This window comes from Neurospora tetraspora (assembly GCF_033439725.1).
Source record: "Neurospora tetraspora strain CBS 560.94 chromosome Unknown B0H65scaffold_4, whole genome shotgun sequence".
Lineage (NCBI taxonomy): Eukaryota > Fungi > Ascomycota > Sordariomycetes > Sordariales > Sordariaceae > Neurospora > Neurospora tetraspora.
In genome coordinates this window covers 706,403-734,291 of record NW_026944386.1, presented here as the reverse complement: position 1 = coordinate 734,291, position 27,889 = coordinate 706,403, and the positions used below count along the sequence as shown (strand labels likewise).

At 52.0% G+C, this 27,889-nt stretch overlaps 7 protein-coding genes across 7 annotated transcripts; 4 read left to right on the top strand and 3 right to left on the bottom strand.

Annotated features, from left to right (window-relative positions):
• Positions 1-234: 234 nt before the first annotated feature.
• Positions 235-2,620, top strand: B0H65DRAFT_573046 (uncharacterized protein; the record flags this gene model as incomplete). The annotated part of the gene is made up of 2 exons (XM_062830531.1): positions 235-1,968; positions 2,062-2,620. The coding sequence occupies 2 exons, from the start codon at positions 235-237 to the stop codon at positions 2,317-2,319; spliced, it is 1,992 nt and encodes a 663-aa protein (XP_062681338.1). The 3' UTR covers positions 2,320-2,620.
• A 26-nt stretch (positions 2,621-2,646) lies between these two features.
• B0H65DRAFT_588480 (transcription initiation factor IID) lies at positions 2,647-3,939 on the bottom strand. Its single transcript, XM_062831006.1, has 2 exons — positions 3,407-3,939; positions 2,647-3,241 (listed from the first exon to the last, which is right to left on the bottom strand). Exons 1-2 carry the CDS (start codon positions 3,465-3,467, stop codon positions 2,694-2,696), a joined length of 609 nt encoding a protein of 202 aa, XP_062681337.1. The 5' UTR covers positions 3,468-3,939; the 3' UTR covers positions 2,647-2,693.
• A 563-nt stretch (positions 3,940-4,502) lies between these two features.
• On the top strand, positions 4,503-4,826 carry B0H65DRAFT_395293 (uncharacterized protein; the record flags this gene model as incomplete). The annotated part of the gene is made up of 2 exons (XM_062823764.1): positions 4,503-4,612; positions 4,742-4,826. Coding segments are annotated over 2 exons (195 nt in total), but the record flags the coding sequence as incomplete, so codon positions are not given.
• Positions 4,827-7,952: 3,126 nt separating this feature from the next.
• B0H65DRAFT_183667 (uncharacterized protein) lies at positions 7,953-8,966 on the bottom strand. The gene has a single exon (XM_062821536.1). The coding sequence runs from the start codon at positions 8,864-8,866 to the stop codon at positions 8,288-8,290; it is 579 nt and encodes a 192-aa protein (XP_062681335.1). The 5' UTR covers positions 8,867-8,966; the 3' UTR covers positions 7,953-8,287.
• B0H65DRAFT_183671 (T-complex protein 11-domain-containing protein) lies at positions 8,967-11,690 on the bottom strand. Its single transcript, XM_062821537.1, has one exon. The coding sequence runs from the start codon at positions 11,275-11,277 to the stop codon at positions 9,067-9,069; it is 2,211 nt and encodes a 736-aa protein (XP_062681334.1). The 5' UTR covers positions 11,278-11,690; the 3' UTR covers positions 8,967-9,066.
• Positions 11,691-16,233: 4,543 nt separating this feature from the next.
• On the top strand, positions 16,234-17,236 carry B0H65DRAFT_464237 (uncharacterized protein). Its single transcript, XM_062826751.1, has 2 exons — positions 16,234-16,417; positions 16,500-17,236. The coding sequence occupies exon 2, from the start codon at positions 16,636-16,638 to the stop codon at positions 17,143-17,145; it is 510 nt and encodes a 169-aa protein (XP_062681333.1). The 5' UTR covers positions 16,234-16,417; positions 16,500-16,635; the 3' UTR covers positions 17,146-17,236.
• Positions 17,237-26,043: 8,807 nt separating this feature from the next.
• B0H65DRAFT_425462 (major facilitator superfamily domain-containing protein) lies at positions 26,044-27,695 on the top strand (the record flags this gene model as incomplete). Its single annotated transcript, XM_062824576.1, has 2 exons — positions 26,044-26,510; positions 26,570-27,695. The coding sequence occupies 2 exons, from the start codon at positions 26,044-26,046 to the stop codon at positions 27,693-27,695; spliced, it is 1,593 nt and encodes a 530-aa protein (XP_062681332.1).
• Positions 27,696-27,889: the final 194 nt, after the last annotated feature.

The window sequence follows — 27,889 nt, the reverse complement described above, 5'->3', positions numbered from 1 at the left end:
TATCGATTCAACGACTTCCCTTTAGTTGTCTCTTCAGTTGTGAACACATCGCGTTAAAAGTTCACCTTCACTCACTCACTCACCCGCGTCACTCTTTTTCTTTTCCCTTTTTCCCGTTGCCTAGCGGCGGGCGCCTGTATTTATCCCGTCCTCTCATCTGCCTCGGCATTATCCTCCCTCCCTCTCCCTCCTTCCTCCCCACTTGACCCATACTTCAACAATCGACAGCAAACAATGAGACCAACAACCCACCTCCGCCTCTTCAACCCCCCAATCGGCCTCATCATCCGCGAGAGGTCAACATCAAAATTTCCTGTTGGAAGGATTGTGCCATTACGGCAGCACAGTCAGAGTGCAACAGGTCCCGGTCGTGGTCTTGGTCCCAGGAAGGGTGCATTGCGACGGCAGGTGGAGAGGCGGATCAGGGAGGAGATTAAGAGACAGATTGATGGGGTGCATACTATTAGGGGGCAGAAGGGGCAGCAGCAGGAGAATCGGCACCAACAACATGGGGAGTACCGACAACAGGCGGTAGGAAGCGAGGGGCAACAGCAACAGCAACAGCAACGGCAACAGCAGCGACAGCAGCAGCAACAACAGCAGGAAAAACAAACTGAAACTCGGGGACAACAACAGCACCGACATCAGCAGAAGCAGGCGATATTAGCCCGGACACATCCCCTACTGACGGATACACATCCCTTTGAAGTTTCGGAGATAGCAGCAGGGGGGAAAGGGAAAGCGGAGAGCGGTGATGATGGATCAAATTGCGACCCGCGACAGGGACGGGCACAGGAAGACGGGAAGACGGGGTTGAAGCACACCAAGTCAACGGACTTTGGCGTCGGGGCCGGTGCTGACGGTGGCGGGGGTGAGGGTGGTGGTGGTGATGGGGGTTTTAGGATTCGGAGGTTACGGGCCATTAGTAAATCCCGTGAGAGATTTCTTGCTGGTGCTGCTGGAAGTAGAACAGAGAAGAGTGAGCAGAGTCAGCAGCAGACTCAGCAGGCTCAGGAAAGTAAAGGGCTGCTGGAAGGTGGTGATGGGAAAGTGAATTCCGAGAAAGCTGGACCAGTGGTGGTGGGAAGGGTCGAAGGGAAGGGCCCAGGGGCATCGTATGTCACGCTCAGTCTAAGGAGTGGTCGCAAGTTTGGTCCGAGTGCGTTGGGACATGAAGAGGGTTGGAAGGTGGGGAGTGATCTGATCGTCGATGGCGGGAGAGTGATGATGAGGTCTTTGAGGTTGTTGTCGTCGTCGCCGGGTGGTGTGACGGGGACGGAGACAAAGGATGATAAAAGAGAAGCAGGAGAAGAAGCAGGAGAAGCAGAACCAAAGGCGAAGACGAAGACGACATCAGCACCAGAACAAGCAACAACAACATCAGCAAACGAAAACCCTCAAGAAACCCCACAAGCAACAACACCAACAGAACAACCACAACCACCCTCACCACCACCCCTCATCACCCACCGCCTCACCCTCACCCCCCACGCCAACACCAACCTCTTGTCCTCCCCTCCCCCCGGCACCCTCCTCATCCTCGCCTGCAGCGCCCAAGACAACTTAAGCCCCGCAACTTACAAGATCTTACACACTCACTATCCCCGAGCCTACCGCAGATACAAAGCGCAGTGCTTATCCATCCCCACCACCACCACCACCACCTCACAAACCGATCTCTACCCCTCCTCCCAAGACCAAGAAGACTTGGAGGAGTCCATCGACCCCATCCAAGCCCGCAAAAACGCTTTAACCAAGCACCAGCGCAGCTTAGTCGGCACGGCACTACTCATCCCGCCGCGTCCTTCTTCCGCTTCTCCGGACGACAAGGACAAGAAGCACTTTATCGGGTGTCTGTTCACCAGTCTGGTGGGTTCTGGACCGTATAAAGACCCGGCGGTGGCGATCTTGAAAGCGACGGGGAAGGCGATGGAGGATTTGATGAGGCAGGTTGGGGAGTGGAATCTTGTTGCGAAGAAGAAGGATGAGGAGAGGGAGAGGGAGAGGGCGAGGGCGAGGGAGAGGGAGAGGGAGCAGGGAAGGGGGAGGGGGAGGGGGGAGGGGGAGGTCAGGGAGGGGAAGAAGAATATGGTTATTGGCCCGGAGATGAGGATGGCTAGGATTAGTGCGGGCAAGGAGTGGGAGATGACGAAGGGGGTGTTGGAGGGGTTGGAGGTTGTGGTGCCTGAGGGGACGTTGCCGGGGGGAGGGGAGATTGGGGTTTTTGATGGGGTTGGTGGAGGGGAGAAGGGGAAGGGGAAGGGGAAGGGGAAGGGGAAGGGGAAGGGAAAGAAACGGGAAACCGGGAAGGGGAAATAGGTCCTGGGCACTCTCCTAAGGATCGAGAGAAAGAAGGTTAACGAAGGAAGGACTGGTATGAAGAGTAATGTTGATACCAATACTGTTGTAAAAAGAAGGTGTTGTGTCTAGAGTATAATAGAACTCCCCCTAAACTTATAGCCCGTTCATGGCAATAACCCCCATCGATGTTTGACCACCTAACCATATCCATTCCTTAACGCCTCGCTATGCATATTATCAAAACGAAATAATGCCCATGCCGTCCTCAGCCGTCTTTCCTCAGGTCATCCAGCGGACCAACAACTCCGCCAAAATCCGGACCCCCCCCCCCCCCCCCCCCCCCCCCAAAAAAAAACGAAATATAATCAACGACGCTTCCACCCAAGAAGATCCTACCTCCTCTTCGCCGCCGTCCCAGTAATATCCGCCTCAGCATCCAAATCATCATCCAACTCATCCAACTCCTCATCCTCCAACATGTCACTCTGCTGTCTCTTCCTCTTGGTCCCCGACACCGACCCGGACACACTTGATGATCCCGGCCCGCCCTTCTCCCCCTTTTCTGCCGTCTTCTCCCCCCTCTCCCCACCTCCCTTTTCCTTATCACCCTTCTCTTTATCCCCACCCTTCTTCTCCTTCTCCTTCTCCTCCTTATCAGCATCCTTCATCAGCTGATCCTCAATATTAAAGTTCTTGCGCGCCGCCTCAATCTCCTTCTTTTTTTCGAATACCTCCTGGATCTTGCCCATGAATCGCGGGTTGCGACGCATGGCGAACTCGAAATCTTCAAACTTGACTTTTTGTCGGCCCGCATGATGGGCGGCGCGCGTGGCTTCGAAGCCGACGCCTTGGATGAAATCGGTTATGAGCTCGTCGAGCACGCGCACGGTTTCGGGGAGCGGCGTTTTGAGGTCGCCGTGGCCGTAGAGGAGTTGGGCTACTGTTGAAGGGGGGACGGGTTTTTGTTAGTGATTGGTGGTGATAGGGGATGGGGGATGGGGGATGGGGGATGGATGAAGGATGGGCAAGCTGGAGATAGGTGGTGGGGAGATTGGAAGCTGAGGGGGAAGTTGAAATGGGCGGAGAGAAAGGAGGCGCGACGTACGTTCGTTGTGGTTAAAGTTCATTTTGCCGACATTTTTGCCGGCGCGGGCGCGGGGTTCCATGATGGGCGGGTGGTGGTGAGCTTGAGGCCCGGCGTGAGGGTGGTGATGTGGTGATGTGGTGATGAGAGAAGTTGAGGTGGATGGAGGTGGTTGAGTATTGCGGTCGCGGTCGCGGTCGGGGGGTTTGTACGATGCGATACGATACGTGGAGGTAGATCCGGTTTCGAAGCGACCAAGATCTGAGTTGTTGGGTGGGCGCAGAAGTTTAAGTCGAAGATTGATGGGCTTTGAAGCTTCAAGCTGCGCGGGGTCGAGAGCTCGATCAGCCTTGTCGCGTTAAAGTGGTGGAGGAGCGCAAATGCTTTGGCGACTATGCGACGCGCGGTCGAGACGTTGATTATGGTAGACTGGAAGATGGTTGTTTAGTTGGCTTGGAAGAGCATTCAGCCCGGCCGCATATGTCCCGAGTTTGGCGTCTCGTTGGAGGACAAGTTCCAAGTTGAAAACGATGACGATGGATGATGAACAATCGATAAACAATGAGGCTCCGAAATGCCAAGTGGAAACTTAGAAAGGCCCCCAAGGCCCCCCCAACGGCGCCAGGAACCCCTGCCTGCCTTGTGTAACAGTGGCTCCACAAGGCGGTATGGGGTCCAATGACCAATCAGGATCCAGCCTCATCCAAGAGCGAGGACGGGAGCTGAAGCTGTGCGCGCCCCGGGGGCGTGGGGTGCTGAGCGGCACCCCCTAACAGCGCTGAAAGTTCAGTGTGGAATTTCGCAGCCTCGCGGGCCTCTTTTGCCCTGGAAGCTGTGGAAGGAGCTATGACACCCTGGCCTTCCACAACTGGCTGACTACACCTACGTAACCACCAAGTTCACGACGGCATTTTCACACGCAATTCCCACGAGCGACGACACGGAGACTCTATACACATCTACACTCGACGAGAAACCCCTACCAGATTTTCATCAATCCGTCCCCGGAATACCAAGCGCCCACCATGGTAAGTCACCCGCAACGTCATCAGTCAACCCTCCTGGCGCATCACCTCGCATCCCGTCACCTCGACGCTAACCACCTCCCTTCTCGCAGACCGCGCTCTTCAACTTCCAATCCCTCCTCCTAGTCATCATCCTCCTTGTCTGCACTTCGACACACGTACATCAGATCTTCCCCGCGATCCTCGACCGGAACAAGGATGGGTGAGTTGCGCTTGGCCCTCCCCCTTTTTAGCCATGGCTCTTGGTTCTCTGCTCTCGACGATAGCACGAGAGATAAGAGATATAGAGGGACTGCTGAACGGGACGACATGCTGACATTAAACTGAACAGCTTGATGGGCATCTTCTGGAAGTGCGCGAGGATAGGCGAGCGGTTGAGTCCGTATGTTAGCATATGTTGTGTCCTCATGGCGGTATGTTTCCCTGTTCCACATGGCCCTACTATGTTCTAGAACCGACATCTAACGTGGCGTGCTGAATAGTTCTCCATGCTTGTTGGCAACTAAATCCACCTTCCCTTATCATCTCGACACGCATACACGTTTATATAATGTTTAGCGCCAGACGTCCATATGCACTTGCGCCGTTTTAATCACAATATTGGAGTTGGTGGAGGACATGTTCATACTGGATTTAACCAAAAGGAGAAAATGAATTGAAGGATTCCGGAGAACGTGACAGTCCCGACAACATGAGGATCGACCGTTTCCGGGAGGGGGAACACCAAGTGCTGCGGACTTGAAGGGAATACTAGGAGGAAATATCAGGGCGACAATCAGGAGAAGGAGGACAAAAGGGAGGCCAAGATGAGGCAACCTCAGGGACACCGACACTTTGCGACTATCGACGCCCGGAACTTGGCCTACCCGGCCAATCACTCTCACTCAGCAAGGCGAGATCGACAGGGTCTTTGTGGGACTTGGAGCAATAGGCGCCCATGAAAACGTTGTTGGACTCCGTCAGTTCACCGATATGGGGCCTGAGCTGTGGATTACTGGTTTACCCACTGTTCTGGGCGACAGGACGAGACTCGGCAGTGCAAGAAGGGATATGGGCTCATCGTGGCTGCGATATGGCTGGTCGGATCACATGCCATCAACTGGGTTCCGCCTAGCCGACATTTAAGATGACGATTCTAGGCTGCTCTCGCCGCCATCGCTCTTCCATCTGGCTTGCTGGGTTGAGTTCGGTCACAAGGTAGATACCGTCTGGTTGTTAGCCAAGCTGAGGGGGATCCAGAATTCTTTGTGGTTCTTCACGGCAAGAGAAGGAAGCTATGGCTGGGCCATCAATATCGTGGATACTTCATCTGACTTGGGCGGCATGTCCTAAACAATCACCGCGCCATATCCCTTCGTTCGGATACCAAATAGCAGAGAGAATGGTAACATGAAGACTCCTGATGCCTAGTCGTTAGTGGAATGAGGTGTTCGCAAGATGGATGTGGTTCTGTGCTATGGTCATATCTACTGCAACTCTTCGTCCTATCCTTTCTCCTCTCCTACTCCCCTTTGACGACTTATTCCAGTCATGTCTGCTACTGTCACTTTCAGCGCGGTAAATAATGGAAGACCGAAATAAGGCTGTTCACATGCTCTATTATTGCTCGTGGATGTTCTTTCCTCTAGCTCTGTTCTCTTCAAGGCACTACGGTTGGTGATCCCAGACTATGAACTTCCCTGACCACCATTGAACGGGAAGTAATGAGTCAATAACCGCTTTACTTCCCTTGACTTTATCACTCTGCACTCACAAAAGTCCAAGTCTAGAACACATAAAGCAAGTGGCCCCTCGTGTCTCTCTCTCCATCCCTCTCTTTCTCTGTCTCCTTACTGTTTGAGATCTCACTCACCAGATTTTTGTGTGTATAGGCTCGAGTGATTCCGGCATCCGTAGACAATTCAAGCGTGATTTCCCCGTGTCTGCCTGCCGGAGAAAAGAGCAGTCAGTCTGCTAGACTCCAGTCTCTATGTTGGTTGTCTCAGACACTCAATGCCACGAGTTAGATCTGGATACATGTTTTAGCCCCAGTTCATTCCCGTCACGGCCTACCTACGTAGTCTTCCCTCAAGCTACGACGGGAATCGGACCTCCAGTCCCTTGATCGGGCATCCCATCCATTCATCCACCGCACTCACCGACCGATAAAACCAACCTCAACCTATCCGCACCCGCACCAGTGAAGAAGCGCGCCAGTAAAGGATTAAAAGATCCTGCTTCCATAAAATGTGCTTTACGGTAATCGATACCTTACCTTCCCCTGCTCTCCACCCCCGGCTGCGCAAAAAGAGACGGGAGCATCGAAGACCGAGCATATGTCCAGAGGAGAGAAGTGGCGTGCGAGGAGGTCCTCCGTAACGTCGTAACGAGTGGTTTTGGTCGTGGGGGCAGTTGCAAAAAAAAAAAAAAAAAACGTACAGACGCATGGAAGGGGTGTCCATCAACACGCACTCGTACTGCCAAGACGGAGCAGCTGGAATACCGAAAAAGGGCTTGCACCTTGGCGGCGGGAACACCTCAAGTGATTAAGTAGTAGGTAGTGTAGAGGTGGTGTTAGACGCACGCGATGGGACTTCGGTTGTTCGGAAAGAAAGAATGAAGTGATGAGAGCTAGCAGCCATGGATAGCGCTCGGAGAGAAGGACAAAATTTTTTATAAGAAGCATTGGTTGGAAGCGTCGTCTTGGGGGGGATTGACTGACTGACACCTTGGGTAACTTCTCACGATATTTAACTGTGTAGCTACTTTCGTAGGTAGTTTGAAGTTTCGCCTGCAAAAAAGGGCAGGGCATGAGACGCGCACACATTCAAGATCAAGGCAAGAAAGATGTTGCAGAGAGGCGCGGTTTGATTTTAAAAGCTGCTATGACTGACTGCCCGAATAGTTTCCGGCGTGCAACAGAAAAACGCCTGTCTGGTGTCAAAAGAAACACCAGATGCGTTAAAGGCACAAACATATACAAAGAACTAAAGCAGCTACCTCTAACGATAGATAGACAATGGTTGTAACTGCAAGACAGCCCCGAGGTGGGTCGACGTGGAAGTTACCTACCTATTTTCAAGCAAGTTGCAGGATGGAAAGCGACATAAAAAGGAAAGAACAACTGACACACACCGGAGGAGGCCCGGGCACAGACGACCAAACACTGCCCCTGTGGAAGGCAAGAGCACCCAGCCCAGCGGTACAGTACAAGCGGAAACCAGGTTAATTGTACGGGCAGGGAGTCAAAACACTCATGGAAGTCCCAACAATCCAATAGCAATCATGTCAACGACAGTGGCATAGAGGTACCAAGGACAACCAATGGCTGAGGCACAGAGAAGTAAAGGCAGAGGTAGAAAGGCAGAGTTAGAAAGGCAGAGGAAGAGAGAGAGGTAGAGACAACCAATGATATAACCAACTAGCGTAACTAAAGCAAGCGATGTAAGTAACGCCTCCCTATTCTCCCACAGCACCAGTCAACAGTCATCAGACTACCTCCATCTCCAAACTCGTAGTCTAAGAGAAATGGATAATGAAGGCGGTTGAGTGACCACACACGCACGTCCCTTCCTTTCCCGTCACCAGAAAACGCCAAACGTCAATAATTGCTCGCTCGCTCGCTTGCTTTTCCTCCCTTTCCTTTCCCCCTTGGCGCGCGCCTGTTGTGTCTTCTGTCTTGTGTCTGACTGTCTGTCTGTTGTGTGTCCATTCGTGTATACCCCAGCAAGTGCGAACTGCTCTCATCCTTTTGGTTCCTCCTCTAAATAAAAACAAGGTCTCTATATCTCTTCTAGTAAAGAGCTCTAGACCGAATGTGACATGATCCCATTAAAAACTCTTTCTGTATCCAGTACCAACACTAGCACGACGCACACGACACACGACAATAACAAGTTTATAAAAAATGGTAAAATACCGAACCAACGTTTGTAATAGTAGCAGTAGTAGCAGTAGAGTAGTAGTTAAAGAGGTTAAGGTAGGTAGAGTTAGGTAGAGTAGATATGAGTATCGTATGATAATAAAGCGAACGAGGTGACCCGGTTTTGATAGTGTAGTTAAAAAGACATAGAACAAAAAATAAAATGAGTAAAAAACCGGGGGGGGGGGGGGGGGGGGGGTATTTCCGAGTAGTAGTAAAAACTTCTTGTTTGACTCTCTCTCTGCCAGGGACACATACTTTGCGCAAAAACAACCTTTCTTTCTCAACTGTAACACCAAACGCGCGCAAACCCAAGCACCCAGCAAGCAAGCAAGCTAAACCAGTGCAAGCAACAGCAACAACAAAAAGCCAAACCAAGCCGACCAGACCAGACCAGACCAGACCAAAACCAGGCACAAACCAACCCCAACCGTAGTAGTAGTAGTAGATAAAAGAAAAACCCGTGAGGACAGCAAGTAGTAATAGTAGTGTAGTAGTAAAAGGAAAATGGTGGAAGGGGGGGACGAGTGACACAGACGGTATAGAAACCATCATCCTCTTCTCCCCCAACCCACAACAATGCAAAACGATGACGAGGATTAAAAGAGCATTAGCAACAAAACGAAAAGCTTCAAAGCTAGCAGCAGTCAGTCCTGCAACTGCCACTGCCGCCTATTCGTTTCTTAAGAAAGGCAATGAGTGCTTCTCTCTTTTTCTTCTCTCTCGGTGTCCTCTTTCACTTCGGCCACACCAACTCATATCCTCCCGACATTGGCAGCCGCAGCCGCCGCGGCAAACTGCTCAGCATACGCCGACCCCTGAGCCTGCATCTGAGCCATCAGCTCCGCACTTTCCAACTCACTTTCGACATCGCCCACATACGCCAACTGCGCCCACACCCTCCAGTGGAGAATGCCAAAGTGGGCAACCCGCGTCGCCATGTCCTCAACACCGGCCTCCTCGCGGGGGTCCCTTGTGCTGGATGAACTCGACGAAGACGAAGCAGTCGTTGTAGACTCACTGCCACCAAGGCTCTGGATACCCATCACCTTGCTGGCTCCAGGGGTGCGAAGGTGATCGCCAGCTCCACCGGCATTCCACGCCCTAGTGCCAGGGGTCTGGATCCTTCCACCAGTTGCGCGCGAGAAGAGGCCAACGCCAGAGAGATTCCTAAACTCCTTGACCTTGACCGCCACTTCGCCTAGCAACTTTTGCTGGAACTCCGCCTCGACCTCCCGGAAGACCTCACATGTGGGGTCGCCTAGTACGCGGACGAGGTTGGCCTCGAGCTCGGCCAACGACGCCTGGGGGTGGTTGACGAAGCGCAGGATCTGAAGGGCCATCGCGCCGGCGAGGTTCTTCCACCTGTAGTCGGGACGGCTGGCGGGTGGGGCGGTGTGGAGGAGGGCGAGAAGAGACGAGTAGAGATCCTGTGCCTTTCGGCGGGATTCGGCAGAGTCCTGAGGAGCAGGGGTGCAAGAACCGGTAGTGGGTGTGAAGATGACGGAGCTGCGGGGAGAAGAAGCAGTTGATGACAGGGAGTTGCGATCGCTAAAAGTTAGACTGGAGGGACGGGAGAAGTTGAACTCGGCGGACGAGCGGGTACTTAGTGTACGGCCGTTATCCTCAGAGAGGTAAGCAGGTACTCCAGAGGAAAACTGCCTCGAAAGGCTGTCGTAGTCCTCATACTTGCGCATGCAAATCTCGAGGCAGATGCTGTCGTACATATCTGACCTGAGCTTGAGGATGCGCTCCTCGTCGAAGAGGAAGGTATTGGGTACGTTATTGGTAGAGGTGGACGGCAGAACGAGATGTGTGAGGGCCTCGAAGAAAGTGCCGGTCTCGCCGAATGCTTGAGCATGAGGGCTGGGTGTGTTGGCGTAGGCAATGGAGGCGGCAGTCTCGGCGTTGCGGTACCACTCCTTGGCGGCAGCGATGCTGAGTTTCCTCGCTTGAATCTTCTTGATAAAGAAACGCTGCTCAAAGTGGACTGTATCCTCGATCAAGACAGGGCGAAGGCATCTGATCTGGTGGTTGGCGACGTCCAACTTCATGGCCTCCAGCACACTAAGCAGGTTCCTCATTCCCTTGACCAGCTCGCCCATATCGTTGTTCCGATTCCCGTTGCTGAGCTCATTGTACATCTCGTCTACCCACTCATCGCGCATCGGTGCACAGTGTAGCTTGAGAACACCGGATAGCCAGGCCGCCAACTTCTCCAGATCTGCAACGCCCCGGTGAAACTGCTGCATCAGAAGTTCCACGTTCAATCCATCGTTCAAAAGATCGCGGTCCCGTTGTGGTACCAACGTCTCAATGATCTCCCGAGCGGCCTTGAGGAGTGCTGGCAGGCACCAGTTGTCGTCTGTCCCATATCTCGCGTAGAAGCCCTCCCGATCCATGACGAATTGTATTAGCTGCTCCATCAACATGTTCCAGAACTGATTTGCCTTCTCCTGCTTCCTCTTTCCCTTTTCGCCGTCCAGGTTGGGTCGGAAGTGTAGTTCAGGGTCGAAGTTGATGTCATGGCGCAGCTTGGGGTTGTGTATTATCTTGCTGACGTCGAGTTCGCTGAGTGTTGCGCGGGTAACTGGGGGTTCGAGGGGCTTGGGGGCGATTGGTACACTGGAGCTGCGAGAGAGCGGTGAGGGCCTGCGATCCCTGGCATGGGCGGTGAAGTATTCGCTTGTGCTTTGCCGGTTGGAACTAGTCGACGAATTCCTGGATAGCCTGGGTGCCGTCTCTGCGGCCGGTGTCGAAGCCGTGCTCTCTCCTCCATCTGTGACCAGCTCCCTCGATACTCTGTCGAACTCTTGCATGATCTGATCTTCCTGCTCGGACTGTTGGGGTGGGTTGCGCGTCTCGGGGACGGTCTCTGTCGGTAGGGGCTCCTCGGCCGTGGAGTCCTGTCGCCTGTGAGTAGACAAGTGGCTCTCGAAGCCACTGCCTGCGCCTTGTTCGCCCATGTTGAAGTTGTCTTGAGGGTATTACTGGAGCCAAGCTACGTGAGCGACGACGGATGAAATTATAGTGGAAAGATCGGTGAGGAGCAAGAGTCCAGAGAAACCCGGGGAAATGGGTAGGGCGAGTGGACCAGTTATGAGTGCGACCAAGACCTTTGTTCGTGGCATGCATGTTAGCAATGTGTATCACCAAAAGGCTGCTGCATGCGAGAAAAGTGCAAACAAGGCAACGAAGGGATGGATGGGGAAAAGGACTCAGTGCCTGCGGAAAGGCGGAAAGGGGCATGGACTGCAGCCGTGGCGGCCCTTGTGTCTTGTGGTAGGGAAGCTGGTCTTTGGGGGACACTGCAGGGAGCGACTGGACCAAGGATGAAGGAATGAGAAGACCCTGGGCCTGTGTGTGCTTGTGTAATATGACGGCCATGTAGCAAAGCGAAGAGAACAAGCCGCTTACCGACAGAAAGTCTTGTGGTTGCTGTTGTGGTGGTTTGGGCACTCGGCAGCAATCGGCGTCCTCGAAGACTTGAGTGTCCAAGAGAGAGAGGTTGTGTGTCGTGTATACGGTGTGTGTATGGGTGATTGCAGTAGCAAGCAGGGATGGGTTGGGACACGAAAGCGCAACCAAGGTTAAACAAGAACCGAGACGGAGGTACTGTCGGTGGTGGTGTTGGCCGAGGAGGGCAGCTTATAAGAGAAGCCGGTGACCTGGGGCCTTGGTTGGGACGTGCTTGGGCGAGAAGAGGCGGTGTCTTGCCACAGATTACACACCAGTGTTTGGTATTTCGAACGTCGGTTGTAGTCGTTGAGGGCCGTGTGGTTGTTTAAGGGTGAATTAGGGTGAAAGTGGAATCAAGTGGAAGGTCTGTCTATGTTGGTGACGGCGTGGTGGAGGTTGTTGTTGGTTTCCCGTCTCGTATCCCCTACTTCTCCTTATAGAGGTTGGGACGAGGGATGGTTTGGTTTGGGTTTTGGTTTGGTTTGACTTGTGTGGAAAAGTCAAGAATGGAGAACGAGCAAACAGAAAATTAAGCAGAGCAGTGCAGACGAGAGAGAATATGGAAGTAAGTGTAGTGGACGTCGAGGAAATGGAAACAGCAGTAAAGAGTAAAAGTGGAAAGAAAGGGCGGGAGGATCCAAAGAAGGGGTGTGTGTACAAGGATGGATCCAATGGAACCTCAATGTACTATGTAATATTACGAGAGCTTACACAGAACGAGAGTGTTGCAGGGGGGTTGAAAGGTACCATCCACCTGGATGGAACCAGACTGCCCTGACATGGAACACGATGCCGGGTCCCAAACGGCGACGTAGAGACCGATGCGGCAACGGAGTGGAGGAGGGTGTGGGGCCGCCAGGGGTTGATTGAGTTGAATGAAGTGAAAGATACAAAGGGCCACTGCATCCGCCTCTTTCCCATCCGTGACCGTGACCGTGAGCGGCCAGCCATTTTTCGTCTTATCCATTGCTTTTCCATCCAGGGTTTTGAGGGTCAAAAAGGTGTGTGGTCGGGTCGTCCGCGTGTTTTGCGCCCTCAGTCATCTGCCATTGGTTCCTTGCGGTGTCATGACCATACCATGACCATACATTGATTGACCCACGGGCCACGGGCACCAGCACGCTTCGCATCCAGCGCATCAAGGAGCCCATCCACTCCCACGCACCCACTCTAGCGTACAGCCATCTCATCTCATCTGCGGTCGGGTGCACTGGCGAGTCTCGCACGTCTGGCAGATGTGCATGCACCTACGGCCCTCCCTTAGCAAATGGAATGAATGGAGTGTGCACTGACATGTTAACAGCCATGCCTGTTGTTGTTAAGGTGTGGTGGCTGCTGAGGTGTGCTGGGGCTTGCACTTGCAGTGAAAGAAACATTACACAGCTGTAAGAAGTGGGCTTGGACCATCGTTACAGACACACCCCCCAACCCTCTTTCGCCCTTGCCTCAAGTCATTCAGGTACCTTTGCTCTTTCCCCGGGCCCCTGGCAAAAAGAAACAACAACCCCTTGTATCCCAGCGTCCACTCGTCCAGTGGGCGCTGAATGGGAGAGTGGACCGCTTCGTTCCCGGCCGAGGCGAGTCCATTTTCAGGCGAGGCGACCATGGAGACTCTGTGAAATTGTTAACGGAGTTATAACGGCGGATCGGTGCCTGGCCTACCCGTCAGTGCGCGCCGCCTTACCTTGCCTTACCTTGATGCTTGCCTTGACATTCTGCCTGTAAGCTGCGAAGCGGCTGGCAATGTCGGGCAGTGTCAGAATTCATGCAAAAACAAAGCACATTTCTTGTCAGTTTTGTTCCTGTTTGTAAAGACGAGACGACGGGTCATGTAAAACCCGACGAGCACATCACCTGCAGCGGCGGATGCACCAACGTTTAACACGACCACAACAACGACAATGGGATTGAACAAATCCAATATCAAGGGCAACCGCGGCATCAGGCATGCTCAACACCAGTTGTCTCTTGAATCCCTTTTCCTCAACATGGTCGTCGATGACGAGCCTATAAAACCCCCTGGTCCCCCATACCCCAGCTCCCTACGACACTAGCCACCTGCCAGCACCGTTATGCAGCAGAACAACCCAACACACCCACAGCGACGCGATCCAACACCACTGCATTGCTTGCTGTTTTGCGGTGTGCAAGCGTCGTCTGATGGACTCGGTCAGGTTGCCGCCGCATCCATCCCTCCCTTTTTAACCGATCGCTTCTGCTGCTCTGCGTTGTCTTGTCGCAGATTTTTCTTTCGGCGAGCCACATCATCACCACAGCCGGGGCTGGCGATGGCGAGCCTGGGGAAAGACGGGGACGGAGAACGGGAGGTGTTGCGCTTTGATGCCTGCCTTTCTGGTGCCGTGCATACCGACAACGATTTGATGATGAACAACCCCGAACAGCCTAGGGACAGCCCTGATAGCTTGACAGGGAAGACACCGGTAATATTTGGGGCTGTCCTGACTGTCCTGACTGTGCGCGCGACTGCGAGAGTCATGAACAGCATCACAATTCAAACACCCCCCAATTCCCAATCCTCAACGCCAACGCCAAACTAGGTAACCAATGCTGTACCAATACAACTTCGCCCTGAAGCCCTGAAGCCCTGAAGCCCTGAGAACGCCTGTGAGCTGTGACGCCTCACAGCAAGCGGATCCAACTCCGAGAGGCTCGTTCGTTGGTTTCCCCCAAGTTCCCCCCAGTGTCCCCCAACTTTTCCTCACATCCCGTCACGTTTTGTCACAGGTACGCTTTGCCCAAACCGGGAACACAGACATCCAGGACCAGAACTGCGGGCGAGACATCCAGCTTGACGTCTCACCTCAGAGGCCCACGGCTCAGAGGCTCAGGCACTTCATCTCAACTTCTCTTCACTTTTGTGACGCCTCACCAGCGTCCGAGGTCGAAGACTTGACCTTGACCCGGTACCTAACCATTTGTGGTGCCGGTTTCGGTATGGTATGGTGTCTTGGCACTTACACACACAGATACGTATCAGACTTACGGTTTGTAACTTACAGAGTTTACCATAGCGTACCTCTAGGCAAGTACGGTCCATACCATCGCCGCTCGCCGCCGGGAAGACGACCCGGGCCGGTGGCGACATTTGTATCGAAGCCTTGGAAACCTTCCACGACTTCGAAATCTCGGGGAACTTACCTTGTTGAGATACATATTCCGCGCGTGAGACGATGGCAGCTGAGCTGACGAACGAGGCGAAAAACTGTAAACTGCCCTGGAAACTGGAAAAGTTCGGGACATCCCGTACCTGTTTCTCAGCCCGTGTGGATCGTATCGTGTCCCTGAACATCATCAACTTTTCGCCATCCATCCCACCACATCCGCATTGAGTTCGAAACTTCGACCGCTCATCGATATGGAGGGAGGGAGCCTCACCTACCATCTGCCGTCTGCAAAAGCTGCCTCACGAGCCTCACGAACCTACCAATACCATCCTCGAAGTCCTCTAGTTGCAGGGCTGTCGACCCTTGCCTCTCAGGCCCCTGTGCAGCGTAAGGTTACAAGGCGTTACAAGCGTTGCAGTTCACTGTTGTAGCCAGCATTGCAGTCTAGCGGTGAACGAAAAACCACCTCGACTACCACGGTCACCACCACTTGTCGAGCCGCTGCCCTGCACCCGACCTTATGTGTGGTGGTGTAGAATTCCATTTGCCGCTGCAGAGTCGCCAAGAACGGGGATCTCTGTAGAAATCACTTCATGAGTGCATCGAGAGTTGCAAGCATATCACAAACGCATTCCCTTGGTGGTTCGAGAGTGGTTGGTTGCCTGGATTTCCATATGTTTGGATGCCGATACGTAGTTGTTCCTAATCCCAGCCACTTGCACTGCGTTAGGTATAGATGGCCACCTTACGACCTTCCTACTCCGTCGTCTCGGTCGTGTAGCTCACGCGGCTGTTGGATCCGATCCAAGGCTGCCCTGCCCTGCCTTGCTGCGTTGGCTGAAATCCGTATGTAGGTTTGTAACAGCCCTGCTTCGCCTTGCCCTATTTTTACATACGCAGTGCGAGAGGGAAGAGAACAAAACGTGGAAGGAAGGAAGGGAAAACAGCCGAAAGCGTTCACTGTGGTATTTGTTTCGAGTGTTGGAACCGTTTGGTCGATCATTCGAAGATCTGTGTAACAACAGTCGCTCTCGGCTTTTCGATTTCGGTATTCGCCGTTCGATGGAATATCAAGAGGATGTAAGTACTTGTACTGTGTAATAAGTTGTTGTTGTTGCTCTCCCTTGGTGACCTGGATAAATGCTTCATTGCTTTTATGAGAATTCGATGCAGAAGATTCATGAAGATGGTAATAACAAGGCGTCCATATCCCCGTAAACGTCGTCAAACGTCAAAGGAATACTTCAGCCGGCCGTTAAAGCCGTTAAATAAGACCGACTTTCATCCGGTTTCCACCCGACCCCCGGTTTTGCAGTCCCCGGCCCCCGGCCCCCGGCCCCCGAACGGTCACCCCGTAGTAACGCAGCGCAAGTACGTTTGTAAGTGTATTTTACAGCGGAACCTGACGGCAATCATTCATGCTCATGCTCACGGCGCGGAAGCTCCGTGCCGTAGTGACCGACGGACCGATGCCCAGCACTATTGTATTGTAGCCGATCTTAACGATGGAGATCACCGGAAAGTTAGTTTCTCCCCAGAAGCCCGTGGTGTTTTGTCGTGTAATGCTGGTTAATGGACCCTGACGAGACTGACAAGCCCGAAAGAAATGACAAGGTAACAATGAGGCGAACATCAGGTGCAAGTGCAAGACAATGTGCGGAATTATGCCGACTGTCTGTCACCGCTGGAACTTGAAGCCCTAGCCAGCATCCGAACCGTCCAGGTGATAAAGACGGACGGATGGGCAATATCGCTGCTTTCATTCTTCACGTGGCCCTGAAAGCAGCATTGTCGATTGATTGTTTCATGGCGGTTCGTCGATTGACGTCTTATATCACCGACCTTTTTACCCTTTCAACCCTTCCCATTCAGGGCAGGATGATTATGTCGATAGTCGAATTGCTAGCGAACGCAGGGGTAAACATTGATGTTGTAAAACCGCCATGCTGCAAACCTCCCTCCCAATTGAACCAACTCTCAATTCGATTCCATCTGCAAGATCATCACGAGATCAACGAACGGATGTTTGGTTTGCCGTTCGTTGGTCTCCCCTTCACAAAACCGACGGTGAATTGCCTGCCATCAAAGTCTTGGCGTGTTTGGGATGAACTTTCTCACTCCTGCATCTATCTGCATTCACCACGGTCGTCGCCGCCTCTTCCACTTCCGCTCTTCCGCTCTTCCGGACCTCTCACCTTCAGGTATAGTAGGCATGGTTCGTCCATCTGCGGTGAGCGTTTGAGCAATTGACTCGACAAGTCGAACGGCTTTTTGCCGAGAAACAAACCCTGGAAGAAAAATTCGAAAAAAAAAAAAAAAAATTTTTTTTCGGAGGCGGGAAGCGCATGAAAGTGCATCAAGTGCATGCATTGATGGTTGTGGGTGAGTGGTACCTGGTGGTTCAATCAAGAGATGCAGCGGAGTGGAACTTCTTTTTCGAGTGGTTCACGATACATACTGTAGTGGACTGGATGGTTATACCCGACGCTATACCGTACATAGAATGAGAGGATCATTGCTGCACTGATACGGGGTTTGCGTGTGTAATAGTTCGTATGTATTGGACTAGTGCGGTTCATGTACATTACCTTTGGTGTACATAATGGTATCGATGGACGGAGTAAATTCCGTGATGATGTTTAACGGCTATGATCGTTGGAGGGGGGGTCCATGAGAAATCCTCAACTCCATGTGTGTAGAACGGAGGAGATTGTGAGGATCTCGCGGAAGAAGTGGCGGCGCAGCTTTATCAGCAGCACTGGACCTCCAGCTTAGAAACGCAGTGGGAGGAAAAGAAAAGAATAGATGCAGCTCGCAAGATTTGCCTAGAGGGTGGTCGTCGAGTGGGAGGATGGTGATGTGTGGATGAGAAGAAATCTTGGAACCCAAGAAACTCAAATCACTTTCTTTTCTTTTTCTTCTTCAAGAACCAAAAGTTATTCATGTCCGATGCTCCGCGCTCGCCTTCCTTTCAGCTCAGTCAGCACAGCTGGGTCAAGGTCCATCAGTGACCAAAAGGCCCACCAAAAGATGAGCCCGGGCCCCACACCGGTATCCACTCACCCAGCTGCGTGGAAGTGGATCTGCAAAGTCTTGGCAATCCATTCGCTCACCTTTCGAGGACCTTTTTCACCGAGGGTATGAAACCCGTCATGACGGATTCAGGGGGCGTTTCATTTGTGAGTGGAAGAACAACACAGCACAGCACAGCACAACACAGGCATCGTATCGTATCGTGTAAAACAGACGGTTAAAGATCGTTAGGTCAAATTCATTCTTTACTCACCACGTGTAAAAGCCCCGTAAGTCCCGGGGAAGATCCCCACTCATTTGCCGTTCTTCGAGTTACTCGATCGGGCCGCATCCGAAGAGTACCTATGTTCGATGTTGATATGGATGTACAGCGAATTGCTGGGCTGTGTTTTGCTTGGCTAATAAACGTCGCTGAGCTGAGCTGACATGACATGATATGACAACATGGTCACCACCGAGTGAGGCGGCCGCCGCCCAGCAGAATTGGAGTTTGTGCACACACGCTGTGTAAGAGTGTTTCTGTATGGAGCGAGTACCCGACCACTATAGAAACACTTTATCAGGTTTGCTTTCGAGCAGTGACTCCAGGAGAGAGGTGTGTTCGTATTTTGCGGATTACATACATATACGATACGCAGCGCAGGCTAGGTACGTACTCACTCACCTGAGTAGACTACATACACTTACTCCATATAGCTGAGGGATAAGAGACGATAGAACATGCAAGATGAAATTACTCAAGCATGAAGCATCACAAAAGCGTCAGTCTCATCAGGCCTCGTGAACCAACAAAGTCCAAGGAACAGGGACTGGTGGTCTTGGAAGGACTTAACGGAGGATCCGCCGCCCGTCCCGGGCACCACACCACCGGTATCATCTATCGTTCAGGTCCCCGGCCGGGGAATTCGGTTCGCTTCTCATGTCCAGGTCCCAGGTTTTCGTTTTTAGATATGTCATAGACCGGGGCCTCGGCGGGCGGCGGCCCCATATTCCGTATCCAGTAGGCTTCGACCCGTGATTGTTCTTTTGTTCCTTTTTTTTTTTTCTTGATTTTCGACATGGGCATGTGGGATGTGGGTGTGGTTCGGACATGGTTTACGGCTGGGCTGGTTTCGCGTCCGTGATGGTGGTGTTGCAATGCTTCGTAAGAACAAATCTTTGTGTGATGAATCAGGAACTCAGTTGATCATTCTGAAAGGAACACCTCAAACAAACCGGGCAATGCCAGATTGCAAGTGCCAGATCATCATCCTGTTCATTGATCGTCCGCATCCTTTGGGTAGCATCTACTGCACACCTGTAATGTCCGGCCAAAGATTGGAAACAAGCGTGAGCCGTGGTGACTGTCGTGGGTGGTTGTTTCTTGTAGTAGTCATCAACGGGACCGTAAGCGACATCGGGCGATCCGTTCATTCCATGGGGCCCATGGGGGTGGAAAGTGAGAGAAGGCATGAACGTAGGTACTTATGATGCCACCACTTTCCCACTTTCTGTAGTCACCCACTCCGGCTCCCACACTGCCAATATCCCATCCCAATATCCGAACACGGCGAGTAAAAAAGTAAAAAAGTTGCGTGTGCCGTTCTGAAGGATGGCAATCTCGGATTCACGACCCCCAAGCATGGATGTACCTGGATGTGTGCCTGGCTGGCCCTGTGGATGGCGCTGGATCCAATTCGGTACCAAATAGGAGAAAAGACAGGGCTGTCCATTCAAGCGGATCGTAATCCCAGCAACGTCCATGTGGCGGACATACTTGGCTAAACCCAAACCGGTCCGCGGGGCCTTTTGAACTTTTGGGTGAATGAATTTCGAAACCTTTTTGTCTTTTGTTTTGTCTCGTTGGGCCGTGTTGTCTGAGATCTCCGAGGTTGGTCGTCCTCTGTTTTGCTTGGAGGTTTCGGTCGACGGAGAAAAGTTCTTCATGAGGAGCCACAATGTGAAAGAGAATGTGGTCCGGAAGAAGGAACTTGTTTTGGCCAACTCTAACGCCAAGACTCTATAAGTGGCATGACGCTGAAATGACTTGTTGTTGCAGGAAAAGAAACAGGGACGGCACGTATTTTTCGGGCAGTAGAGGTACCGTACATACAGGACGTTTCCGGTCACGGGACTTGGTTGCAGAAGATAAGATAGGGATCGCTGGCCTCAGCTGGGGGGTACAATAAAACACCGGTTACGGCAGCTACCACTGAATGGGCACCTCCACTTTTCACTGTTTCCATGGCATTCCCATTTCGGCGACCATTTCACCATCTTACTGCCCAAAGCTGAAGGTCCTCACTCGCCAAGGTCCAGCTCATGCTGAACACGCTCTCCTCGCTTACAACTCACGGGTTGCTGCAATGCGATACACCATTCATTCTCCATGGAGCATGGACAACGGGACCGTGGTCGGCGACGATAACATGCACGATGATGATGGCGCCAAGTGACCAGGACCCAGGAAACGATTGATGATGGACAATGGGAGGTGCATCGATCGAAGGTTACCGGTATCTCGAGATGGGCCCCGTCCTCCGTTGGCGGCGTCGACTTGCCTTGTCCTAAAAGATGCATATCAGAAGACTGTTTGGAGGCCGTGACCGGTGCCACCACACCCAGCCTTTTTTGGATGTGCCTTTCCACAGGGAACCAGCGTCGCGTTGAAACGCATAAACAATTCACAATGAAACCTATCCCTAAGTCTAGTGCTTGCTGCTGCCGCCGCTCGGTGGGCAGTGCTTGTTCGTCAAACATACTACTGCCAGGTGAGTTGTCACAGTCGAGCCTAAACACGGCCACCTGAGCGCCCGGCGAATCCAACATTCTGCTACACGCCCCGCGAGTCATATGGTTTTGTTACAGCAATAACAACAACAACAACAACAACAACAACAACAACAACAACAACAACAACAACAACAACAACAACAACAACAACAACAACAACAACAGACCCATTCAGCCCATCATGATGGAAGTCAAGACCACTCTCACTGATATTAGGTTAGGTTTGGATGAGATGTGTCGTTACAGACATGATGACAAGAGAAACAGAAAAGGAGAACGGGGCAATCAGTCAAGCAACAAGAGTCCAGATAACCGCAAGGGTGACCACATACACACCTTTGCTGCCCGGCACTGCTTTGGGAAGGAAGCAAATTAGACACAACAGCATCACGATATCACACAAGCCATGCTGGGAGCCGTCACGCCTTCTTTTTCACTCTGTCATAGTTTCCCAACCCCGCTTTGAACGAGTTTGCTGGTTCCGTCGCGGGCCCGGCCTCCCTCCCTCGCTCTGGCTCTCTGTCTCTTACAAGTGTGAGGCATGTTGCCGAGTCAAGCGACAAACAGGCAATCAATCAAATCACCATGGATGGGGTAGTGAAGAAAGTGAATCATGTTCGCATGAAAAAATTTCAGACAGAGCCCTCCGCACCATTCAATCAGTATCAGTGCGGTGCTCTCAATACAATAGAGGTACCGCACCTCAATGGCTACGGCATTTGCAACATGCCGCTGGCTTCACGCCATAAATCAAGATGGGCAGATTCGGATTCAAACACCCAGACACCCTTCTTACAACCCTCCGACTCCGATCCGATCCCGCCGCCGCTGCCGCCGCTCGCTGCCGTTTTCGCTCCTTTGCCGTTGCCGCGCCGCAGGATCATCTAGGTCGAACCTTGAAACTTTGGACCAACCCTTTTTCTCTTGGTTCCGTCATATCCCCCACAGTCCGCCAAATGTTGCGTCTCATCATCATCGGCTATCGCGCCTCGGATTTCTACCAGACATTTCTCTCGCCTTCTAGTGCCGCCCATCAATGACCTGATCTGACCTGAGCCTTGCGGCATCTTCAGAAGACAACAACCCAGTTTCAAGCAAGCCAGCAGCAGCACGGCTATATGGAACCAACTAGATACAGCCACGCTGCGTACGCTATCCTACTTGGGATAACGCCACAACAACAACAACTCCATGTTTTGAAGATGGCTGCTCCCGAGATCTTCTACTAGTGTGAAAGCCCAAAACCACGTTTCATATCTTACCTGATCGCCAACTCGTGTCAGTTATGTCAGTGTGTGGTGGGGCTAGTCCGAAACTACCTCTTAAACCACCTTCGTTACTATTTGGTGTCTGATGGCAAATAGAATTGTACTGAATTTCTGGTACGGGTAAGTAAGTGAGGTAAGGCTCCTTCCTAGTAAGCTTAAGTTGTACGACACTCAAGGGTCTTGTGCTCTACAAATAACATCGATGAATATTAGCTACCATCTTAATATGAAGCTATTCCCGTCTTCCGGAGTCCCGAGTCGTAGTACCGAGACTACGCCACCCTGTGCCGCCGAGATGCAAAGCCGGCGCCGCCTCAGACATACCTCGCTTTGTGGCTTGTGAACGTGTAAAGTCGGTCGGTGGTTATACCACCTTCTGCATGTCCCAAGTGACTGCTTCTGCGGTATATGTAGTCACGTCCACGATCACTTTTGTGCATAGGGGTTTGAGCTATCGTCTCCACGCTGTTGGTCAGAATACATAGAGAGAGAGAGAGGTCTCAAGACGGGGAGTGTAACAGTCTATGATGGCAGACACTCCGACTTTGTCTATATAGCACCTCTAACATGCTACAAGTACCATTGAGACCGACATGGACATGAACTCCTTTGTATCCTTTGGAAGCTATATCCATGCCCGGCTAGGTAGCTGCCTTCCATTTGCATGAATGAGGCGATGTTGCTCTCGTAGAGCCAGCCGTAGAGGGTCTGTTGCTTAGGGTCTTCTTCTTCTTCAAGGGTTTAAGACGCGCATGCACAACACGCTAGTTAACACACGCAGTGTAAAGCTGATGAGTATCCTTGGTGACAATGATCATATATCGATCGGGTCATGGTTTGCGTGACGTGGAGATCCACCTAAATGCTTTCAAGTATAATCAACTTGATCGATGTGATGTACATTTTACTCTGCCCGTGAAAGATGGCGATGAGAATGATGAAAAGATTAATCAACACATGACATGGTAGTAGAAGAAGAAGAAGAAAAGACCCCGCCATTCGTGTAACGACGAGATCACATCAACGTTCAACTGCGGCATATCTTTGCTTCAGATTGGAGCTGAAGCTTGAGGGTTTGGAGTGGTTTGGGGTGATCTGGTTTTCTAGGTTGAATGTAAGCGTTGGTGAGTAGGTACTTGCAGGATATTATTTCCTATTTCCTGTCTTTCTTGGAGGTACGTCTACGGTAGGTATTGGGAATATGAATACACTAATACGTGGCCGTGTTGGAAACGCTGACCTTTTCCGCTGGCGTTTTCCTCTTGGTACTGTAGCTAAAGTGTTGACGAATCTAATGCGGATGATGCTAATGATGATGAGTATCCTGGATACATCCTTGACTTTTTTTTTTTTTCTTTTTTTTTTCTTTTTTTTTTTTCGGCCGACAAATGCTCTTGCCTTCATTTGCTCGTCACATTCAACCTTGTGAAGGAACCAAAAACCCTCCTTCCTTTTGTTTTATGCCAAGACATTTGCCTGCCTTGGCTTCAGACATGAACCATCTCTCGTCGTGGCGGCGGGTTCCGTCGCCGAAGCGGTCTGGATTGTTTTGGGCAGGTTGGATAGATATTGTATAAAAGGTAAGGTAGTGATGGCCTCGCTGGGTAGACTTCGTCGTGAATGTAATGGAGGTAGGTACCTCTAGCTTTCAATGACTTTTCTCAGCGCACGCAAGTCCTCCAGTTGTGATCTCTCCGAACTCTGACTGTTCTAGTAGAGTTTTCAAGCCTGGGTTGGACTCTTGACTACTGCAAGCGAAGAGAAGAAATTTATTATCGAGGCCGGATGGTGGCCCTTCCGAGCTGTGTCAACTTCAATTCCATGAAGAGCATACGTGTAAGTTGTGAATCCGATAGATAACAGTTTGAAAAGGACATAAATGGCGATACTAAGACTGCCTCTGGTAAATCCAGCAGCCTCAATTAACTCCCATACCCAACCTACACTAGTCTTCCTCAAAACTTTTCCTCCCAGCAGTAGCAACCATTCATCCCATCGCCTCCAATAATATTACATTGTCCCTACTACTAATCACTACATATTTCGGATCCAAGTGCAATATGCGCAATACGAGTGCGTGTTGATGACGAGCACTTGTGTCCGAACCTTCCCGCATTTGCCCCAATACCAATCGATCGCGCGTTGAACGACAGAATTCTGTTGAAAGCGCACCACCTCCTCGCACATGTCGCCTCTGGAGTATCGGTCTTCCATGCTCTCTTCTTTGCAGCCAGGCGTCGAGCAGGGGAAGGTTTCGATTATCTTAAAGCACATTTTGGGCGGGATTCTTTGCTGGTGCGGATCGGGATCGATGCACTGGGTTGGCGTGAATGCCTGCCTGCCTGATGGAGGCTCGAATTCGATGCGATAGTGACTTCGGGGGAAGGGGACTGGAGGTGAAGCTTGCCGGTTCGGGGTGGTTTAAGGTGGGTTGGTTTTCGAGTCTAGGATGTAAGCGTCGGTAAGTAGGTGTTCATAAGACATTTTCCTGGTTTCCTGTCTCAAAGGTGGATAGGTGTTGGAAATATAAATATACCTCTACCAATACGCACCCGTGTTCGAAGCCTTGAGCCTTTTTACTGGTTTCGTCGTATCGGTACGTAGCTGGGGTTCCGATGAATGTGTCGTAGATGATGATGATGAGTGTCCTCGATACTTCCTTGATTTTTGTTTTTAAATTTCTTCCGGCCGGACAGCGTCAACGTGCTCTTGCCTTCATTTCTTCGTCAAATTCAACCATGTACTTATGACAGGAACCGAAAACCCACCTGCCTTCTATTTTCATGTCAGCAGAGCCTTTGCCTTCCTTCGCTTCAAACATGAACCTCTCGTCGGTCCTTTCTCCGATCGCTGACTGACAGAGATCTAGATCTCCAGCCCGCCATTTAGGCCGCAGGCGGCTGGCTCTTCCGAGTGCACTTTTTGCAGATCGAGTGCGTGTTGATGATGATCACTTGTCTCTGAATATTCCCGCAAGCACGGTGGATTGTCGGTGAGTGAATTTCTTAATGGAGACTTGATGGAGGCTGGGCTCGACAGAGGGAGGCTCGATGGCTTTGGCGAGGTGAAGAATGAATTGGGACTGAGACCGGGACTGGAGGTGAAGTGAAGGGCTCGGGGTGGTTTGGTCTCCTAGGATATAGGTAGGTAAGCGTCGGTGAGTGTTGTTAGGAGATTTTCCTTGTTTCCTGTCTTGGGTGTTGGGAACATACCAACATCCAAATATGTGTGTTGGAAACTTTGAGGCTTTTGCGTGCTGACTTTGTCTTCTTGGTACCCAGCTGGGGTGCCGATGAATGTCATGCTGCTGCTGCTACTGGTGATGATGATGATGAGTGCCCTGGATTGCATCCTTGAATATTTTTTTTTTTCCAATTACCTGCAATGCTCTTGCCTTCATTTCCCGAGTCCCGAAAGTAGTTATCACCTATCAACGCCGCTTCCATGATTTCTCATGATGTCCGTTCGGACGCCAACTGACTGACCTGAACATCTCAGGTACGCCTTCCTTTGTAGCAACATGAATGACTCCATTACAAATCCGGCCGCTTCAAGTTGATGACTGGTTTATACATGAAGTTCATAAATGGACAAATGCGGTCAACATCGACTGCTTCTTCATTCTAGAAATGTACTATCTACGAGAAAACAACAATGAACGAAAGGGGAGTGATTGCGAGTGAAGTGTCCTAGTCGAACACTCGTCGGCGGGAATACGTACCTGCCTGCTGAGTAAGGAAGTCTGGGTGCCTTATCTCTGTACCGATGTTCACCGGCTGCAGTCTGCACGTCTTGATTAGCGCCGACTAATGCGAGCCCGGGAGAGCTTTTCCTTACGTGATAGCCCGAAGCTTACTGTGGTAGCCAGACGGTGGCGTCGGTCCAGACTCCCATCGGCTTCTTCCGGTTATCGCGATGTCGGCAGCCCCACTTTGGACCGCCTTTATTAACCTCCATCGCTCCTGCCATTCAAAACAATGTCCGTTCATCGATTGTTTTCTGACTCTTTCCACCGGCCGTTGGTGTGGGCAAATTGCCAAGCACTCCTCGCCATCGACTTGAGTGTCACCTCATCATGGACGCAATGATGTTCCACGGCCTTATCGCCGTCGAAAGCGCACCTCCTCTCGAACTTCCCTCTGCTCCCGGGAAGGCCGTGCCCCGGACCTACCCCGGCGCTCCGCAAGAGGTTCAGCTGCCTATCGAACTCCAACCACTTTCCCGGACTCCGAGATCCAACAAGTCGGCTTCAACATACCGAATCAACCTCGTTTCTACATTCGGCAAAGACAATGGCCCTCGGCCCGTCACAACGACAACCACCATCTTCAGTTCTGGCCCCGAGCTGGAGGACCAGAGCCGTCCTGGAACTCCCAAGGACTCTTTGAACGATGATAGCGCAAACAGCGATAGCGTCGAAGCGATGCAAAGCATCATGGAGCCTTACATGAACCGCTGGCGGCTGTTAGCGATGTGTCTGATTTGTTTTAGCAACGGCATGAGCGATTCCGCGCCGGGTGCTTTGATCCCCGCTATGGAAAAGTACGTCCCTTTCCCTTCCTCGCCCTTTCGAACATTGGTACTAACACAAACCAACAAAGATACTACTCCATAGGCTACGCCATCGTCTCCCTCATCTTCGTCGGCAACGCCCTCGGCTTCATCGCCGCCGCCTTCTTCGTCGACGCCATCCGCGAGCGGCTCGGGCGCGCCAAGACGCTTGCCGTCGGCCAGGGCCTCATATCACTGGGGTACATCCCCATGATTGCCACCGCTCCGTACCCCGCCATCGTGGTGGGCTTCTTCTTTGTTGGGTTCGGCATGTCAATTAACCTGGCCATGGGCAACGTGTTTTGCGGATCGCTGAGTAATTCGACTACTGCTTTGTCGATGATGCACGGCTCGTATGGTATTGGAGGTACCGTCGGCCCGCTGCTGGCGACGGCGATGGTAACGGTTTTTGAAGTGGTCTGGAGTCGGTATTATGCGTTGAGCTTGGGGTTGACGGTTTTGGGGGGCGTATGTGGGACTTGTGCGTTTTGGCATTATGAGAGGGATACCCAGCAGCACTTGGGTTCTACTGGTGGAAGTGGTGGTCAGTCGGGCTCAACGGCGGCACCCAAACGTGACTGGCGCGCCGACGTCACGGCTATGGTTTCCGCGCTGTCCAACAAGGTGGTACTACTTGGTGCGCTGTTCATCTTCGCCTACCAAGGCGCCGAAGTTAGTATCTCCGGCTGGGTGAACACCTTCTTGATGGACTCGCGCCATGTGCACGACGGCTCGGTCGGTTACGTCACTGCTGGTTTTTGGGGCGGCATCACGCTGGGAAGGTTTCTACTGGCGCCGCCGGCGCATCGGATCGGGGAGAAATTGTTCGTCGTCATTGTCGTCGTGGGAGCGTGTGCGTTTCAGCTCGTGGTTTGGCTGGTGCCCAACCTGATCGGAAACGCGGTGGCTGTTGCCATTGTTGGTCTGCTGCTGGGACCTGTGTATCCGTGTGCTGCGGCAGTGTTTATGCGGAATATTAGCAAGCAGAAGCAGGTTAGCGGGATGGGCGTGATCTCCGCGTTTGGAAGCTCGGGAGGCGCGGCGGCTCCGTTTACAACGGGTTTGTTGGCGCAGGCGGCTGGCACGTTTGTGCTGCATCCGATTGTTATTGGGTTGTTTGTGGTTATGATGATTTGTTGGTATGGTCTGCCCAACAAGCCCAAGAGAAGCGAGTAAAGGGTGGGTGATTCTGTTGATGAGTGTGGCCTGCTGGACATCGGTTCATATTATGAATGGGCACAGGGTTTGGACATCCCACATGCTACTGGTTGGATCCTCTAGAATTTGTTTTGGAAACGTTGGTTCTAGGTTCACGACTTCAAGTCTGGCATACCGCGTTGTTTGGTTTGTGAGGATGTAAGGCCGTGTTT

Coding starts and splice junctions, on each gene's coding strand:
- B0H65DRAFT_464237 (XM_062826751.1), top strand. CDS start 16,636: ATGGGCAATATCGCTGCTTTCATTCTTCACGTGGCCCTGAAAGCAGCA.
- B0H65DRAFT_183671 (XM_062821537.1), bottom strand. CDS start 11,277: ATGGGCGAACAAGGCGCAGGCAGTGGCTTCGAGAGCCACTTGTCTACT.
- B0H65DRAFT_183667 (XM_062821536.1), bottom strand. CDS start 8,866: ATGATGGTTTCTATACCGTCTGTGTCACTCGTCCCCCCCTTCCACCAT.
- B0H65DRAFT_588480 (XM_062831006.1), bottom strand. CDS start 3,467: ATGGAACCCCGCGCCCGCGCCGGCAAAAATGTCGGCAAAATGAACTTT. Junction 3,242..3,406: donor GAACTTTAACCACAACGAAC/GTACGTCGCGCC, acceptor CCCCTTCAACAG/TAGCCCAACTCCTCTACGGC.